General features: G+C 40.5%; 1 protein-coding gene across 4 annotated transcripts in view; it reads right to left on the reverse strand.

Moving 5' to 3' along the window:
- PDE3A (phosphodiesterase 3A) overlaps window positions 1-18,689 on the reverse strand; it is a 225,572-nt gene that overhangs the window by 20,378 nt on the left and 186,505 nt on the right. For all 4 annotated transcript variants that reach the window (XM_066184421.1, XM_066184422.1, XM_066184423.1 and 1 more), the window contains exons 4-11: window positions 18,443-18,597; window positions 15,181-15,296; window positions 11,183-11,402; window positions 8,779-8,864; window positions 8,179-8,348; window positions 7,106-7,243; window positions 1,981-2,092; window positions 638-751 (exon numbers count right to left, since the gene is read on the reverse strand). In XM_066184421.1, the coding sequence (XP_066040518.1) occupies window positions 638-751; window positions 1,981-2,092; window positions 7,106-7,243; window positions 8,179-8,348; window positions 8,779-8,864; window positions 11,183-11,402; window positions 15,181-15,296; window positions 18,443-18,597 (1,111 nt within the window). The remainder of the gene's footprint in view (window positions 1-637; window positions 752-1,980; window positions 2,093-7,105; window positions 7,244-8,178; window positions 8,349-8,778; window positions 8,865-11,182; window positions 11,403-15,180; window positions 15,297-18,442; window positions 18,598-18,689) is intronic.

Genomic DNA, 18,689 nt, shown 5'->3' on the forward strand with positions numbered 1-18,689 from the left:
CCTGCTTTTCCAGCAACTCTCTGAGAACTCCCACAAAACACAGACAGGTCCTCTAGTTGCCACAGCTGAACATGGAAAAGTTAATATAAAATTGCAGGAAGAACAGCTCCCTGTAGTGGGCAATCATAAAACAGAAGAAGAGTGGTCTTGTAAAGAAATTGCCAGATGGTAACAAGATTTTTTATTTGGAGATAGTGAGGAAAAGCAAAGAACACTTCATGACAGCCAAGCAGCGTCACTACCTGCACGCCCCAGAAATTGTAGAATAGCAAAATAATGAAGGGTTTAAGGATTTAAGTCTGTGCTGCCTCTGGTACAACACTGAAAAGCACTAATAATGCAGTTTTCTGGGAAAAAAGACCTCTTGCAAAAATCAAATGGTAACAAAGATCTGTCATAAAAGGTGACCACAAAGGGTTGAATTCACACATCTTTAAAAGTTAAGTATTTGGAGGAACAATTCCACTACCTTCAAAGTTCCACAAGCACACCTGAACACCTCCAACATCCACCGTGCTCCTGAACTACGACATCGTGTTACAGACTGCAAAAAAACTCTGCATGCAATCCTCAGCTGTTGGCTTTCTTACAGCAAATTTCATGAGAGAAACTTTAGGAATACAACATTGAAAAATACCTGAATCACTTGCTGAGCCGTGGTCACTGATCACAGTTGGCAGTCCTGGGATGGGCTGGGTTGTGAGGTACCACACGGCGTGTAGGACATCAGTGGCGTGGATTCGGTTGTGATCTGCGAGAGAAAGAAAACCACCCGGCTATAGAACATCAGGGTATTTCTGACAGAAGGGATATCAGCACCATCTAGTGGGTACCGCGTGGCAGTCAACACAGCAGAGGCAAAACCCACATTATCACGAGCATCACAGTTGTTTTCACCTTTTTCACGGAAAAACAGGAAGATAAATTGATTTAGTATTAGAAAGAGATTCCTCTTTAATAAAACAAAAAACATTTAAGAAAAAAGAAAAGAAATAGGAGTGCTAGGTTCACAAAAATCCCAGAGACTGTATGAATAGTTGAATGTTTTAAACAGAAAGAAAAGGCTTCAATAGAACAGACTGTGGGACTTCCATCTCTAACCTCCTCAGGCTGTAATCTCCTGCTTTAGGTCCCTGATCCAGTTCAAACACAAGGAAAGGATCGAAATTGGGTCTCACACTTTGCCAAAACAGACTCCAAACCACCTTGCTGAAGGCATTTAGAGGTAGCTTTCCTTAAACCCTTCCCACTGTAGCTGCTCCAATTGGTATTTAATATTTTGACAGAGAGACTACGTGACTTCTTATAATGATGTCTCCCACATTTTTCTGTAGAGAAAACAGGGTGTTCTGTGCTCCTCAGTGCTGGGTTTATCTGCCAGCTAAAGAGGGTAATAACTCTTTCCTCTTGGGAAAACGAGAGCCTTTTGTAGCTGAAGCACTTTCATAACTTTGGTTTGAATTAGTAAACACTTAGGGGATGACTGAAAACAGGTTTTTCAGTGAATAAATGCTTCCCACTGAAAAACATCAGCTAAGCTGTAGTAACAGAACGTTCACTAGTGTACTTGGCATATTTTTTCTGCTTAGAAAGCTAATCTCTTTTGGTAGCACAGCACTGCTACTGTGTAAAGGCCAAGTTGCCTTTAGGGGGTTAAATGTTTCAAGAACCTCCACCTGGGGCACTGGGGTACACTTGCATTATCAGGAAACAATTTTTACTTATAATAGCTTTTTATGATTTTTGGCTTGTGCAGATTTTGCTGTGAATTATGAAACAACGTAAAAGATGAAATACAAAGAAAAAAGATGACAGGCTGTGGTTCAGCACCAGCCTCTGCCTAGCCATCCATTTGGTCATGATGTACTAGAAGAAAAATGGCTTTATAATGCAAGAAGAAAGGCTTCAATACAAAAGTGTATGGAAAATCCCCAAAACTTTAAGGAAGCATTATGATCTGCCAGGAATTTTTCTACTTACAAGGTATCTCTCGGTATCCACACTCCAAGGCATGAAAGTAGTTCATAAATTCCCTCACTGGTATTTTAAAGGTTTCAAACAGCCCCATGTCTTCAAAAAGCCTGTATGATACCTGAAAGGAAAAAACAACAAAAAAACCCATGCTGCTAAGTAGATGAGAAAAACTAAAAATTAGATATGAGACTCCTTAGGTTGAATTAGCCCGTGAAAATCTGCTTTTCTGGTAGTATTTTCTCAAATCCTTCAGTCAAATCAATTCCCAGAAAAAGAGGAACAAGCAAAGGACTGACAGAACGGGGAACCATGTGGATCCTATGCATTGAGTCCTTGTTTCCTCTCCAATTTTGGAAGTGAAATGATAAAAATAACTTCAACAGGATATTAGAGGCAGCAAACAGCTCAGGAGGCAGAGCTGCTCTGAGCATTCCTGCCCCAAAGATGACTGTAAATATCCAGGAGAGGATGAATTGGGAAGCAGAAAGTGATGGATGAGTGAGGAGATGTCCAGGAGAGATGAATGCTCAGAAATGTTGACAGCAGCTGATACAAAATGGGGACTTCTGAAGACAACTTGACACACAAAACAATGGGACCAAGTAAAATCACTGTCTGATCTTTTCACTTCTTTTGCAAATTGGACCCTAAAGCCTTGCAGAATCTTTTAGCTAAATTCTGTCCTTTGGATGCCATCTGCCTGGTAATGGGCTGCCTAGAGCTAAGCAACTTGAAGGACATTTGGACTGATGAGTGCTGTATGGCAAGAAATGGTTACAGATTACACTTTGTGCTTTACATCTGAATATAAATCAAACATCTATCCACACCTCTTTGTGTCTGTATATTTTGTGTATAATTTGGCACCTGTGAGCTGCACCTAAAGTTTAGTGAACATCAACTCCAAATGTCCTGCCACTGTGGACATTTTTACGGTAAGAATAACAAAAAAAGGATACGAATTTGCAGCATTAATGATCTTCCTCCTGCCTCCCTGCACGGTCACTCCCTACCAGGAAAATCCTGCCTGTGAACTAGTTCTGGCAAAGCATTACGAAAGGCTTTGCAGAGGCAAAGGTTGAGTGTGGTGTTTGACCCTCTAGTGACCAATACCTGACAGAAGGGGTGCTGCTGGAGGCCCGAGCTCTCATTTCTGTTCCTGCCATAACACTACTATTTAACTACTGAACTATTGTGCTCTGGAAGACATGAGCTTAGAATAAAAGGTAGGGCCTGTAAAGGGCAAAAAGTTCTCTGAAAACCCCATGTGAACCCCCTGTATTTAGGCAGAGTGAATAGAGTGACCTTATGCATAATTTGGATTAGAATCTGCGTAGAACCCTGTTTATCTCTCTAGAATCATGGCTTAACCGTACCAGGTGGCATCCAATGTTTCACATACAGACAGGTGATTCTTACATTCTAGGTTTAGGTGAGTGAAATGGAAGCCACTTATTTCCAGCAAAACGTCTCTGTATAAAAAGAGGAATCATAATGAAATAATATTCAACAGGACCAAATCTCACTTGCTTACACCAGCAGTACTGGACAGGTATCTTAAATAAAGCATGTCATGAAAACATGTTTTTTCTCCCCTTGGATTTTGGGGGCGGGGAAATTCCACAGCTGAAAAGAAGCAAAGTTGACTGTGGCGTGTAGGAATGACAGCTTTTCCCTCTGACTTGGAGTAAAATGGCACTATTCTAAGTGGTCATTAGAAAGCATAAACAGCCAAGCAAATAATATGGCCATTTTAATATCTCATTCTTTTTTTTCTTTCCTTCTTTCCTTTCTCTCTCTCTCTCTCTCTCTCTCAGCAAATAGGGAGGAAGCAGGTGTAAAAGCACACCAGAAATAGGAAAAAAAGGGTATTGATGTGTTCCCCAAAGTCAATCAGCCAAATTCTTTAATTAAAAAAAAAATCCCCAGAAAACCAACTGTGCAGCTTTTATTATTCCTTGTTCTTGATTAAACATTTTAATGTGCTTCTGTCTTTCAGAATACTTTCTTCCCAACCCACATGCTGTTTCAGGAGCTCCCTGGGAGCTGGAATCCTGTGGGCTCAGCTCTTGAGCTGAGGTGTAGCCTCTGCTGCCAGGGACAAGCCAGGGACACTGATGACTGCCAGGGGCTTGGCAGAGGGTGCTGCACCACACTGTCTCTCTCCTCCAGCCTCCCTTTCCTGCCTCTGTCCCATCGTGGCTAATGCTTGAATGAATCATTTATCACTCAGAGACTTCTTGTGGCGCTGCCTGACGAAGGACAAGCACTGCTGCACGGTTCCTAATGGAAGCTTTTTTTGCAGCTGGGCATTGCCATTCACACACAGTTCCTCTCCTGGGTTTGCAGGCATACAGGAATGGCTCTCCTTGGAGGACATGTGCAAAGTTTAGAGTAGCAGTGTTGCAAGCAACCCGCTCACAGCCCTTTTTATGCCTCATGTATTTGCTTTCTTCAGATAAGCGTTTCTTTGAAATTGCTGGCACCCAGTCTCTGGCTCTGACAAACGCCTCCCAAACTCCTCACTGCTGCGATGATCCCAGGGATGCCCCATCTGCCATGTGTGATGATGAGAGGGCCAAACAATCCGCTTGTCATCATGCAGGGACCAACTCAGAGGCCCTGCAGCGATGCCACTCTGCCTCTGACATGGCTCCTGTACTGCCAGCACAGGAGCATCTCCACTGTCCTCTATGGGCCCAGTAATAAAGGCTAAACCAAGGGTTTTAGACTTATAGGAGCTGTAAGAAAAGTGTTAAGTGTGACTGAAGATATTACTGAGTTTTACAGCTTGTTATGAAGCAGCAGCTCAGTTCTGAGAGCTTGGGTCTTTGTTTCTGAAATGAGACTGAATGTTCCTCTCTAAACCCTATCATGAATATTTGTCACTGCCATGTTTACTGGGCTTGCCACTGCAGTTTGCACAGATGCCTTCATGGTTCCTGATTGGTTTGGGGTTTTTTTATATGTCTAAATCACTTTAACATTCCACAAAGAAGGAACAGACATCTCCAGCAGCTTCAAAGATGCTAAGCCAGCATTTGCTTTCTAAACTGAATGCTTCCCTAGAGGCATGTGTCAACTTTGCTTTGTTCCATCTCATAAATTTAACCTAGCATGGCAAACATAGTTAATTCAGCTTTTTAATTTAGGTTTGTGGGGTTTTTTTGGTTTCTTGTTTTTTTTTTTTTTTTTTTGAACGGGTTAGTCCATTTAATAGCAAAATACAGAGAATAATCATTGGAGCTTTTTTCCCCTTTATTAATATTATCCCAGGATTTAAAAATCAAACTAGAAAAAACCAGTGCTTTTGGCTGGAGAAAAAGATTTATTTTAGTTTCCTGATTACTGAAAATAATTTCATTTGCAGCATCTCAGTAGGTGGAGGTAATAAGGATTTATATTTTGTGAACACGGTCGAACTTGCTACATTCTGCTGTTAGGGAGAGGAAGTTATTATGAATGGCTGCTACAGAAAATGTTGAATTTTCATTACAAATATTAAAGCCTCTATTTTATTTCACAAGCCTCATTTTGTGGAACTGTGAAGTGGACAACATGTTGAGAACCTATGCAAAAATCAGACGTTTGGAAATAGAGTGAAGAGATTTAGTGCAATTTGAAGGAAGAACAGAGGACTTGGGTCCAGAGGTACAGAACCCCATGCAGCTTGGTAAAGAGCTTAAGGCCTCCAGAGGTACCCATGTAAAACCAGAACAAATTTTGGCTCATCCAAACTGTTCTTAATGCCATTAAAAGGAAGTTCTGGTTTTCCTTATGTTTCATTCATCATTCTACTATCATTCCATGCCATGAGAAAAATGAGCAATATGATCGAGAAGAGCATTTCAATCACACACTCACTTTCTAGTGCAAAAGTGCCTCGATGAGAATCACTGAATTTATCCAATAAATATATCCAATATCCACAGTTTGACCATTTCTCTAAAATGAACCTAGAGACTTGGCAGGCTGGTCAAACACAGATGTTGCTTGCCAAGCTGCTGAACACTAGAAGGCAGACCACACAATAAATCTGAATTCATGCCATGGTTTTCCTTGTTGACCACCAGACAATTGAATCTAGCTGAATAATAGGTAACCACCAAGAGACTCTGATTTGATCCAGCATTCTCTGGAGCTTGTTACACTGAAATCTGCCTGACACACTAACCTCTCTGTTTCTGGGGGTGGGGTGATAATTGTACCACATTGTACCAATTAACTTTATCTCTTCTTTCCAGCACTCATCACTACATAATGCCTTGTAAAGTGATACTCGTTCAGTCAGATTCTCTTGGGCTTTTTTCTCCCTTTCATCCCCAAATAATAATAAAAAATAATTACTTGCTTTTCCTGTTTAATAATCTTCAATACTTTTACAAGTAAAAATGACTAATTTGTCAGTGTGCCAGGAAAAGGGGCACAACAGAGTAGAAAGTTCAGCCAAGAAAGTGATTATGGAAAGTGACACTAATCGTGCTGGGTAGAGACAGGCTGTGTCAGTAACTAAATTAAACCCACAGGAAGGAATAAAAACTTGAGACCTGGAAGAAAGACTAGTGAGCTCTCCCATCACAACTCATGCCAAATTAGTCTTTCCTACATAATATTACATGAATTTTCTCTCAGAGTCCTGATTCTTTAAAAATGAGAGAATATAGCAAGGACTCTTTCTACCCCCACTTCCACAAACCCTGCTTTCTTGCCTAGCCTGAAACCTGAAATCTTTTATTTCTGGGATCTTGTACTGAAATCTTCAGTATAAAAGAGGACCAAAACTCTGTGTATCTTGCATCCACTGAATATATTTACTGTTTAGCCCTCCCATGCTAAACCCCATGAGAAATCCTTTCCCAAAGAACTCAGCAAGGGCTGGAAGCATCTCAAGAGAATATTCAGGAAAGCAGAGAGCAGAAGGCAAAAACAGCGTGTGCGTATTTTTCTTTCGCATTTTTACATTTAAAAATACATTCCAAACGAGACAGAGTTCATATTGTCAGCTTTGAGTTAGGTGTCACGGATCACAGTTCCTTGGATCATCAGCTTGTAGGACAATGCCTTTTAACACGTCTGTGTCTAAATCTGACAACATTCTACCCAGACGTTGCAGACAAGATACACCTCTCACCTGACTGAGAATCCGACCGCATTTCTTCCCAATTTTTTCCACCAAATCAAAGATTGGGAAGTTCCAACTATTTAGCTGCTCCATCAGGGGATCCAAGTTGTCCATAACCAGAGGCTCAGGAGCCAGTACAGGCTTGTCCTGTGCCAGAAATCAGAATAAAAAGGATGGTTAGTTCAGTGAAGCATCTCAAACAAAAAATTTATGCTCTTAAAAGTTAAAGTCACATTAGCATCATGTGTAAGTCAGTGGTACTTCACTCAGCTCAGCGTAGATGTCCTCATTTCTTGCAGCCCTGCAGCTACTAACTCTCCTTTGTGCTGTGTTTCACTTGAATGGGTAGGAAATTCTGTTTATGAAACAGCAGGGTCTGCACTTAGCACTGAGACTCACTCATTCATTCACTCATGGGAATCATTCATTCATTTTCAAGGGAGTCTGCCTTCATTGTGAAATCCACTGTGGTACAGAGAGAAAAGCTCTCTGTTTCTGCTTCTGCAGCAGGACTCATTCATCACACTCTAACATGGCTGACAGAGCTCAGTCCAAGTGAGGACTTGTACTCCTGAAACTGAAACCTACCTGTTTTTCAAGGTCTGCAAATAAAAGATGAGCTGTGGCCCTCCTTTCACGTTTCTCCCTGTATACTCCCTGGAATTTTATTTTACTCAAAAACTGGAGATTAATAAATGCCAGAACGTTTTGAGCAAAATGCCTTCTCTCAGCATGTCCAGCTCCAAAGGATTACAATAAATTTTTCAAGAGCTCCTGCCAACTTCAGGTTATTAATTCAGTTGTACAACAGACTGTGGAAAACTTGACAAAGCTTTCCTCCTGCATCTCAACCAAGCTCACAGCTGAATGCTGTGAGACAATAATCACTTGCTCACCACACTGCAACATTTACTGTTTAAGACATAGGCCGACAATAACACCTTGCTGCACCCTCAGACCACATTTTTTTCTGTGGGTTGTTGGTTAGTTTGGGTTTTGTTTTGTTGGTTTTTTTGTGTTTCGTTTTTCCCCTCAGTGTCAGCATACACTCATGTTGTGCTGGGGGGACTTAGAGGAGCTACCTCAGGTGGAATCAAGGGATGCAGGATGATGGTCTCGGGTGTGAAGGACCTACAGCCAGATCCCTTCCGTGGCTGCTCCTTGGAGCAATCTGCGTCGTCATCGTTCTGCACGATGTCACTGCTGTCGCTGTTGTTGGTCTCGTAGTCAGAAGTGGCTTGAGCAGGATCATCTGCAAACACAAATCACAAAGCTTGTGGTGTGAGCAGCAAGGGTTTCATGGAAGGCATCCCGTGACCTTCTGAATAACAGCAACAGGATCTGTGACTCATGATACATATGTGCTGCTTGGCTGGCTCCGAGGTCGGACAATCTGTCCAAGGGCATTAAAGATATACCCTGCAGAGTGTAAAAAATGGCATCAGGGAATGAAGAGAGAATAAGCTTGAGGACTGTTACTTAAGTAAATTGAGGGAAACAGTATATCCTTTATATTTAAACTCCATAAGCACTTTGTACATACGAAAAGGGAAAGAGCCTCAAAGACAATTTGAATGGACTCACCTGTGTGTGTTCTCCTTTGATGACAGACAAGCTTGTCTGCCCTTTTAGTGGATGACTACTGAATTTGAGGGAATGAAGTGTTTTTGACAAAGAATTACCTGTTCTGTTCAGGGTGTGTGTAGTAGCATCATTTCTATTTAGTGTCCCATCACCAGCTTCTATTTGGTTGTAGGGTCTGCCACAGCTGAAATACATCAAGAAATATGAAGAGCCACAGGCCTTAGAGTCTTGTGTAAAATAATTTCCTGCTGGCAGTGTGAGATTATGTCATCTCATCAGAGTATAAGCCATGGTCCAGAGTACATTCTCCAGACAAAATCACAGGAGAGTGCTAAAGTTTTAATGGATCTCAGACAAAAATACAGAAAGATCTTGGATGAACTGTCCACCACCATTAAATTTGTGTTTTCAACAGTAAACCTGAACCACGTAATTTCTTTAAATGATTTTTTTCATTCTCTAAGTCTATCAGCACAAAATAAATCCCCTAGTTCTATACTACAGCTGCCCTATAAAGATGAATTAAAATTATGAAAATGTGTTGGAGTCCCATACAATCTTACAGAATGCAGTTTGAACACAGCCATGATCTGGCTTCACTCTTCTTGCTTAAAACTTGACTATGCTCCTCTTAAGGAGGAAAATTATATTGATTTATCTTTACTTCAGTGACAGCATACCAAGTACATAAGAACCAAGAGGGCAGAGTTTGCTTCATCATTTCCAGAACAGAAACGCATTTTGGGAGGGATCACAATATTATGACATTTTAAAATGACTGGCTCTTTCCTTCCATTAAAAAGCTTTATTCCTTGTGTATAATTCCCTTTAAACCCTAATTACAACATGACATTTTAATATTTTCTCTGGTTTGAGTCAGCATTGTGTGGCATATCTTAGATATAACAGTCTTCACAAAGCAACTATTACAGACTTATTCGGGTTGGTCAAACTTTGAACTTTTTAAGTTCAACATATAAAAATGGCTTAACTCCTGTGCCAGCTAGCTTTTGACTGGGTCATCCAAACATATCCTGGAGCCTGCTATGCCCTGCAAACATCATGACTTCCTCAAAGACTTTCAAGTAACAATGCTAATCTCTATTCAGTGATACCTCTAGTGCATAGCCAAGCAAATAAATCTTGTATCTGTCAGGTTGGTAAACAAGATGAAAAAGGTATTAATTTCATTACTATCTACAACAAACTTACACTGATTCTTTTTTGACATTTTTAATGCAATTCTTAACTGTTCTTTTTAATAGAAGGATTCCAGAATGCCCTTTGTGAAATAACAGTATTTTGTTGAAGTGGTAATAAAGGCACAGCTTAACAAGACTGCAGCACCTTTATGCTATATTTCTGTTGTGCAATATAGTTTTAATTTCAAACGAATCTGTCCAAATCCCAATTTTGGTATGCCTTTGGAAAATTCTTTAAAGCACTTAAGTTTCTATTTAGTCATCTAAATCCATCTCAAAAGCCTGTTTGGATCCTACTCCAAGCTCCAGTGAGGATGACTCCTTCGAGCAAACTTGCAGTCTCAATTTTGACTTTCTCACAGCCACTTCCTAGCCTTGCACACAGCACACTGAGACACATCCAAAGTCATGTGATTACAGGCAGAAACTAAAAACTATTTCCAAAGATAGTCAAACCTGATAACAGCTGTGCTCTCTGCTGGCTGGCCACTCATGCTGTGACCAAAAGTAACATCTGGTGAGTAAAGCAGCCTTGAAACTGCACTGGAACAGGCTTGGGAATAGCAGTGTTTTCCACTGGACACATACTGCAAACTCCAGTAATTTGGTTTAGAAACTGAATCCTTTCTGAGAAGATAAGCAGAACAACTTCCTTTCCAAAATGCTAATTTTACAAAGCAGGTCTCGTCTGTGTTACCAAATAAAGGGGTGCTTTAAAGTAAGAAATTAAACTGTGTTACTGGAGCTCCTAGCAGTAGAAAGAATTAATCTGCAGATGATTTCTGAAAAAAAGAAAAAAATCCCCACAGTACATAATCTGACTCTGCCTAGGGAAGACAGGACTCACTCCTCCTGAGAGAAGACTCAGAATTATGGAGTCTTCAGGCATTGTTGGCCCTAGCAGTCAGATTTTTCTATGCAACATCAGGTGCCTGCCGTGGAAGACTTGGCCTGTGACCTGAAGGTGACTGCTCATGTCAAGGGCATGGCTCCAGAAACACAAGTTGTAAACATGAAATCCACTTTGGGACCTGCAGGTTACTGACAAAGGATTTATTTAGGAATCAGGCTGTCCATGTGACAGGAGTTAAAGCATTAAACACAGCAGTAAACATAGCCAACAGTCTTCCACTTTAAAAGTATTTTGTAGCATTGATCTACACATTTACTTAAGTACTATAAACCTGAAATATCAATATAAACACTGCAATAAAGCACAAAACCCTGTATGTGGGCCAATAGAACATGTTCATGAGAACAGTATGAAATGATTCCAAGGCATGTCAAATTATCATCTCACCTGCTGCAGATGATGGAGGGGCTGATAATAGGGTCTGACAAGGTAGGTGCACTCTGAGTAGAAGTTAAGACTTTGTGTGGCTTTAAGCCCTGCTTGGTGTCAGTGTCTGTAGGCTCTGGAAATGACACAGAAGATGTTTTCCCAGTAGGACTCGTGGCAGGCGTCCCCTGAATCGGTGAATGGCACGGGGAGGTGAGAGGTGAAATATTTGGTGGGATACCTGGCCAAGGACAAGAAAAGTCTTGTCAATGAACAGAAATGGCAGATGGTTGTATCACTTCACCGTGCAGAAATACTCTTCTTGAGATGCACCAGCAAAAAAAACAACAAAACAAAACCAAAACAAAACCAAAACAAAACAAAACAAACCCACAAAAAAACCCCAAAACAAAAACAAAAAAAACCCAAAACACAAAACCCCCCCCACCCTTCTCCACTCTGAGCCAAGCCCAGTGCTGTTGTAGAGTGATGAACTTCCACTACTATCAGCCACTTATACCTGCTGAAGATCTGGCTCAACATATAAAGCATATTTTCCCTGTTGAGCAGGATGCAGTAACTGGACAGGCATGAAATAAAAGAGAAGTCTGTGGCACAACTGTTGGTATGAACGTGTTCTAGTGACAGAGAACTCCCAAACAGGCAGTTCCCAGCCCCATGTGCAGTTTCTCTGTCACCATCTTTAAAGCAGGGTCAAGGACGGTTTACACACATTCCCAGAAAATTTGTATTTCAACGTGTTTGAAGACTAGCAATAAACCAAAAAAGAGCAATTTTTAGCAGTCATACATTATACAAAATACTATGCTTCCGGAGCCATTTCTCATAGATTTTGGCCTTGATCTTCAGCTTGAGTTTATTTTTCAGTATCTGTTGCTTACTAAGGGAGACTTGCAATCATTACTGCAGCACATGGTACTGTACACCTGAGCTGGAGTACAGAAACTGCCAATATTCCATGCGCAACATAAGCAAGACGTAGTTCTCTCTGTCCCTTATTCCACCTCAGCACCACTGCCAAGGTGAAATGAATCCACCAGCCCAGTGTTTAAACAAAGTGCTGCCTTCTCTTGGAATCCACTTTACAATTCCTAGTCTCAGGCAAAATGAGACTCCAAGTGCAGAGGAGCAAACCTAATCTATTTTAAAAGGAAATGCACAGAAATTGAGTTACCTCCTGTTCTAAAGTTTATAGGAGCTCAGCCCGTTAATTTACCACATTCATCTTCAAAGCCAAAGGATATTGAGGCCCTTGGAACCTGAATGGGTTTTATGTTTGAATTTTGCCCTCTATCTAAATGCATTCCAGACATGAAATTTTTCATAAAATAAGGCAATATGTTGATCTAAAAACATGAAATATTAACCTTACAGGATATATATGTACAGTTCCAGTGTTTTTCCCTGACAGCAACTTACTGTGATAGGAGGCAAAAATACGATTTACTGTTGGCAATCCAAGAGTTAAAAAAAAATAACCTGATAGTTACTGTGCTGTTATTTGGAGATATCCAGCATCTCAGTTTTGATTAAGGATATTTCTTCAGCAAATGTGGTATGTTTTCAGTGTCTTAATTCAATGACTGCAAATAGGATATAATGCTAGTCTTGAGATCAGAACACTACAGCCTTCAGAGCAATTAAAATGTTATCAGATGGCCATGACACAGGGAAATTGCTTTAAAATACAGAAAACCTGTTTCACATTTATGAATTCATTGAGATATCAGCTTTCCATCCAGCAAAAATATGTCTTTAAAAACATCTCACAGTCTGTTAGTTGCACAGGGGATTGAGTTGGATTGTGATCTATCTTTGAGATATATGTTACCAAGTAATATTCAGAGCTCTTAGAGGATGCAATACATATGGTCATCTTTCAACAATTTGAAACAAGTCCTGAGAATTTAAAAAGCACTTTTCACAATAATGTCTCTAATCACAGCAAGCTTTCTACAGCCAGTAGGGATCCAGCCTCTCGAAATATTTTTTGTTGTGTGTGCTTCTGGTTATTTTAGGAAAGTAATTTACCAGGGAAGGTAACCACAAATAAATAAAATTACCAGAAAAAAGCAAACTGTTTTTCAATAAACCAGCATTAAACCATTTACTGGCAAAAGTGAGAGAAAATGTGTATTGCTACAGCAAGTATTTTTTCACAATCAAGATAAGAGAAGAATAAAAATACAAAGAGGATTTTTAAGGTACATCCATGCACTTAGGTCCTCCACAGCTTCTTCAAATGTGACGTGTTGAAGATATAAAACGGTGAGTTCAGTGTGATGTAAAATTACAAATGAAAGCACTTGAGTTTTTGCCAAAATAGGTAGAACTAGCAGTATTTTAAAATGTGAATGTCATGCATAATTAAAGACACATTTTATAAATGAATACATTTACAGATTTAGCTAGATCAACTTCTACTAATAATAATATTATATTGCCAGTAGAGCTAATAAATGAAAGTCTAAATTGTATTAACTAGTGCAAATTGAAAGAATTATTTAGCTGGAACATGAGAAGAAATACCTAAAAACACATGATTATAAATAGTCTAAAGTATTGTAAAGACAATCTTCTACATAAAACACTGATGCAAAATTTTTACTCCTCTCCACCAGCATTCCTAGGAATTGCTCATGTTGGAATGGAGATCTCCCTTCATCATGGGGGAGCTCTTGTATTCAAGAGATTCAAGAGATGAATATTAATCCTTTCTGAAAGCAGAAATTGCTAAATGTAAAACTGACTGAAAGGCTTGGTAATTGTTGTTTTCCATGTACAAGATACTATACACCCACTCTGCTCCCTTTCAGTTTACTGGGAAAATCTCTGAAAATCACAAGTCAAATGTTTATTTTGTTCTAAAGCGAATCCCTGGATTCTTGTTGCTATGTCTCCATGATTTTCCAGGTTAAATTTTATTCATTTGCCTATGTGCCTATTACCTTTTAAGATAATATTGTGCTACTTAATCTTCACTGTGGCAAAACAAAGCAGCTTTGTACAAGAAAAGATCTTTTGTACGTTTCTCTTCAGTTTGAAAAGGCGACGAGATGTGACAGCACTAGAAATGCAAAATAATTGTGCAGCCATACCTTCAAACTCATCTCTAAGTTGGGATTCTCTGACTTTTGGCCTCAGCCATTTATCAGTTTCTTTCCAATGGGTGGGTAGCCAGGATCTCTGAGTAATATTACCCCAAAAATATTTATGCTTGGATAAAAAGCAGGCTGATTTGAAAAAGGAGGGTCTTGTGATAATTTTGAATTGTGAGTTGAAGCACGTGTAAACAGCATGTTATACTGCATTTGTAGAGAGAGTAGAACCACACTATTGTGGATTAAAGCTGCTTCATGGCTGTCATATTACACGCTACATTTATCAATTCCAAAGTCACCTGCTTAATTTCTTTCAGGAAAGAAATACAGCCTTTTAAAAGGCTCAAAAGGCTGAGTGAAACCCCCCATATTTCTCACCTCTAAAAATCAGTAAGAAATGACCTGTATTTTCTCAGCAGTGAATATGCAGAGGTAGGCCTCTGAACTAAAAAGGTTGTATCGTGGGTATGTTTGTATAAGACAAGCCAAGATGCTGCTTCCAGCTCAGAATGGATTTATGTAGGTTGTGCTTTAGGAAATCTCAGTCAAGCAATATGACAGACAGCTAATGTCACAAATGTTATGCAAAACACCCTGCTATAGCCAAGGGAATTACAAAGATATAAATCACAATTCAGTATTTCACTTGCTGCATCGTGTCATGACTAACTTCTATAAATCAAGATAGTCAAAACACTTACAAAAGGCATGACTACAATCTATGCTACTTTAAGCAACTGCGTTATTTTTTGGGTTTTTTTAATAAAATAAATAACTCTATTATATTGATGGGAAAATAATAAAAGCAGCAGGTTGGAGAGAGAACAAAAGGAGATGCACCAGCTAGTCACGGGGAGCAGTTAAGTAAGGCTGACAGAATTTGGGGTGCCCACTCACCTTGCCGGCTCTGCCTTTTGGCATTCAGGTGGTTGGTAGAGGACACGGCATAGGAGGTGGAGAAGGACCTGCTCTTTGTGATTGTCATCAGAATGGAGCTGTTCCAGGAGTCAGAGCTGCAAAACCAGAGCACAAACATTCAACACAGGGAAAAGCCTCAATGGTAGATCTTATGAAACTAGAAGCTGCAGTAAGAAGTATGTGATGATACTGAGACAGCACAAAATCTGGTGAGGGAAATGACATCTTATGGCTTGGCTGAACTGGTGTTTGTGAGGCACTCAGTACCATGTTCAGCAAAAATATTTACAATGCAGGCAGTCCAAAGCTGGACTTCCCTCAGTGCTAAGGCCTGTTTGCCTTATTTATACAAGGATGCCGTCATTATATTGTTCTGACAGTACAAAGAGGCTCAAAAGTTTACTTGAAATAAGTTAAATTTATGTTCTTTTTACACCTTCTTAAAAGCGTCAGAAGTGACACAAATTCTCAGCAGGACTGGAAACCCAGTATCCTCTGCTGCTGGTGTCACAGCAGACACACAATAACCCTTGGGGCACTGGAGGAGCTCCTCAGGAGGCTGAGGAGGACTGGAAGCACCCTGCATGGCTGTGGTTAGTGGTGTGCCCCTCCATGCCCTAACCAGGTGAAATGGCTGCTGCATCCCCCAAAAAATGTCCCTCTCAGACCCTGGAGACATCGGTGCAAGAGAATTGTGCTGAAGGAATCCGTGTCCATGTGAGTGGGGAACAAATGCTAATCCCCTACAGCAGCATGGGTTTATGCTTTTAGCCTTTAGGCTGTAATTGCATGTCAGAAGAGGCCAAAGTCTTTTTTACAGCAGGAACATTGTATTTATAATAATTTTCCAGAATGACACCCATCAAATGTCAGCTTCTTTCAGGGATGCTGTGAGCTCTCCGGACATCTCAGGCTCCACATTCCTCCTCACATCCAAGTGACGAGGTGACACTCAAGACTGAAGACAGGCTTTTAAAGTAGCAAAACTCCAGCTGAGATTGAAAAAAATAAACTTGAAGGAACAAAAAACCATTCTGAAAGAAAAAGGCACCTTTACCACTACAAGCATCATGTTTTGGAATAGTAAGTACTACCTACGAAAACACTTGCTGGTTGTCTTCATGGGCCAAAATCCTTAAAATCTATGATGAAGTGAGGCAAAGAAAGAATACAGATGGCTTTTTTAAAAATTTTGTTTGTTTTATGGTTTTGCTTTGTTTTTTAATTGACATGAAGAATATAATACATTGGCTTATTGTACGGTAAAATAACCCAAATGAACCAAACCAAACAAAAATCTCTGAACCACATTCTTTGAGTTCCTACAGGAGAATCACTCGATATAAAAGTGGGTGAGGGAAAGAATGCGGGAGCTCTATTTTTTTTCCAGTATAATGTCTACCCAGTACCGTGACATGGGGTTGGAAGAATACAGAATTACTAATTAATCTCGAACTGACAGATATGGGTGGTTTTTTTTCAAGTATGTGACTACAGAAATCCAGAAGTGATGTCCCACATTGTGAGGAGCAAGTTGCACGTTTTGTAACTACAGAATCTACCACAGGGCAATTCCAGTGCCAGCCTCTCTCCCACCCTTCAACTTACAAAATGTTTCTTTGTGACCAGTGGAGCGCTTGAATTTGGTACAGGGGAAGTGACAGATAACCAAGATATATTTTTTTCTCTTCAGTTCAAAATTCTTCTCCTTGCAAGCAGATCTCTTTTGGTCTGCCAAAATTTTTAAAGCTAGACTTATAGGATTCATTTTCCTCCTTTCTGGAATACACATTGTTTCTCCTACTGTGAAAGAAGTAGTGCAAACAGTAGGCTGGGAGGCTTGACAGAGCTATAATTATACAACTGGCGACATTAAACATAGGAAGAATTGATAGCCTGCTTAGCTGGCTCCTCATGCAGAGTTACATAACAAACGCAGGAAAGGACCAACAATAATATTTAATTGCTCTCCTTCTCCCTCTGATTCCCATCTTGGGTTGCTTACACACTACGTGAGAGTGAGATCAACAGCATAAATCAAATGCACCCCAGGAACCACAGGTCTGTGAGTGAAGAACATTTGCATTTGGTTACAGCTTCCTTATATTTACTTTTACTGAGACAGATGGGACTTCTCACAAAGGCAACTTTGGCAAAGCACGTGTTTTTCTTGCATTAGACTTTCAGGATACTCTGCAGGCTGCCTTGAGCACCTCCGTACCCTGTATGACAGTCTCATCCACAGGAAAGATTTAGGTTTCTGAAGAAAGGCCAACCTTGGAAGAAAGCTGCTCTTTGGGGCTGCATTCCCCCAAGCCATCCAACAGGGCTACACTGGTGATGTTGGGCCTTCCAGGGTCTTATCTTTTTCTCCACTACCAGCACCAAATTTTGAATTTCAGAAAAGCCCATGAGTCTTCTCATGTCACAGCTCTGAATTCTCCTCTTGAATGTAGTGCTTTCATTCTGATCTTCCTTTCCCCAAGACACAGCATGTCTCCACACTCTTCCTTCATCCACCAGTTCCAAAATGAGGAGAGGAGGGGACCTGAAATTTATTCTCACAAGGTGGTACCACAACACGCTGCTCTCCACTCTTCCTTTGAAGGCTCTGCTCCTCTCTGACTAGATCAGAAAAGGAGCCAGAATGGAGGAAATCCTGCTGTAATGACATGATGTGTAGCTACTACAACTTTATCACAACTTCTCCAAATTCCCCAAACAAGTTGGCTGCTGGCTATAAGCAGCTGAGCAGAGGAAGGACTATGTGTTTCATGACACCAGCTCAGGGATCAGGTCCTGAGAAGAATGGAAGATGGAACAGTGCTTTATGAACTGGTTTACCGACAGGACCACATCATCACGTGTGTTCTTAGAAATGGCTGGGCTAATTGCTACAGTTTTTCTCGGCTGGGCAATAACCACATATGCAAACCCTGTATACCAAGAAAACTTTAACCATGTATCTTGCCTTTCGTCCAATTTTATTGAGCAGTTCTGCACTTCATTAGCATAAATAGATTTTTAAATTTTTTTTTTCTACCCAACAATATGAATAATTTTGGCATAATCTGACAAAAAATGGGAATGCTGCTTCTTTGGCAAATCAATCTAGAGAAACATGCAGAAGCAATTCTAACACTGCTCACAGCCGGCACTTCTGAATGCCAGACATCATCACACAGAACCAAAGAAACCTGCCCAAAGAGAAACACGAAAGTGAGAGGAGGCCACCACTAACCTGGATGAAGATGATTCGTGGGGTTTGATGCTGGCACTGCGGTCCCTTCTCACTGGAGCTGGCTCCAGAGTGGGCAGTCCTGTGGCTGATGTTGTTGTGGTCCAGGTTGAGGACACTCGTCTCAGCAGTCCTGGAGGCAAACTTCTCCGTAAGCGCTGCGGAGAAACCAGTTCCTTACAGTTTGTACAGCCTTAAAAAACCTCTATATGTGCAGAAATAAAACCACCTCCATTTGCTTCATTATGTC

This window comes from Chamaea fasciata, unplaced genomic scaffold, assembly GCF_029207755.1.
Source record: "Chamaea fasciata isolate MVZ Bird 193981 ecotype frontalis unplaced genomic scaffold, bChaFas1.0.hap1 SCAF_5, whole genome shotgun sequence".
Lineage (NCBI taxonomy): Eukaryota > Metazoa > Chordata > Aves > Passeriformes > Sylviidae > Chamaea > Chamaea fasciata.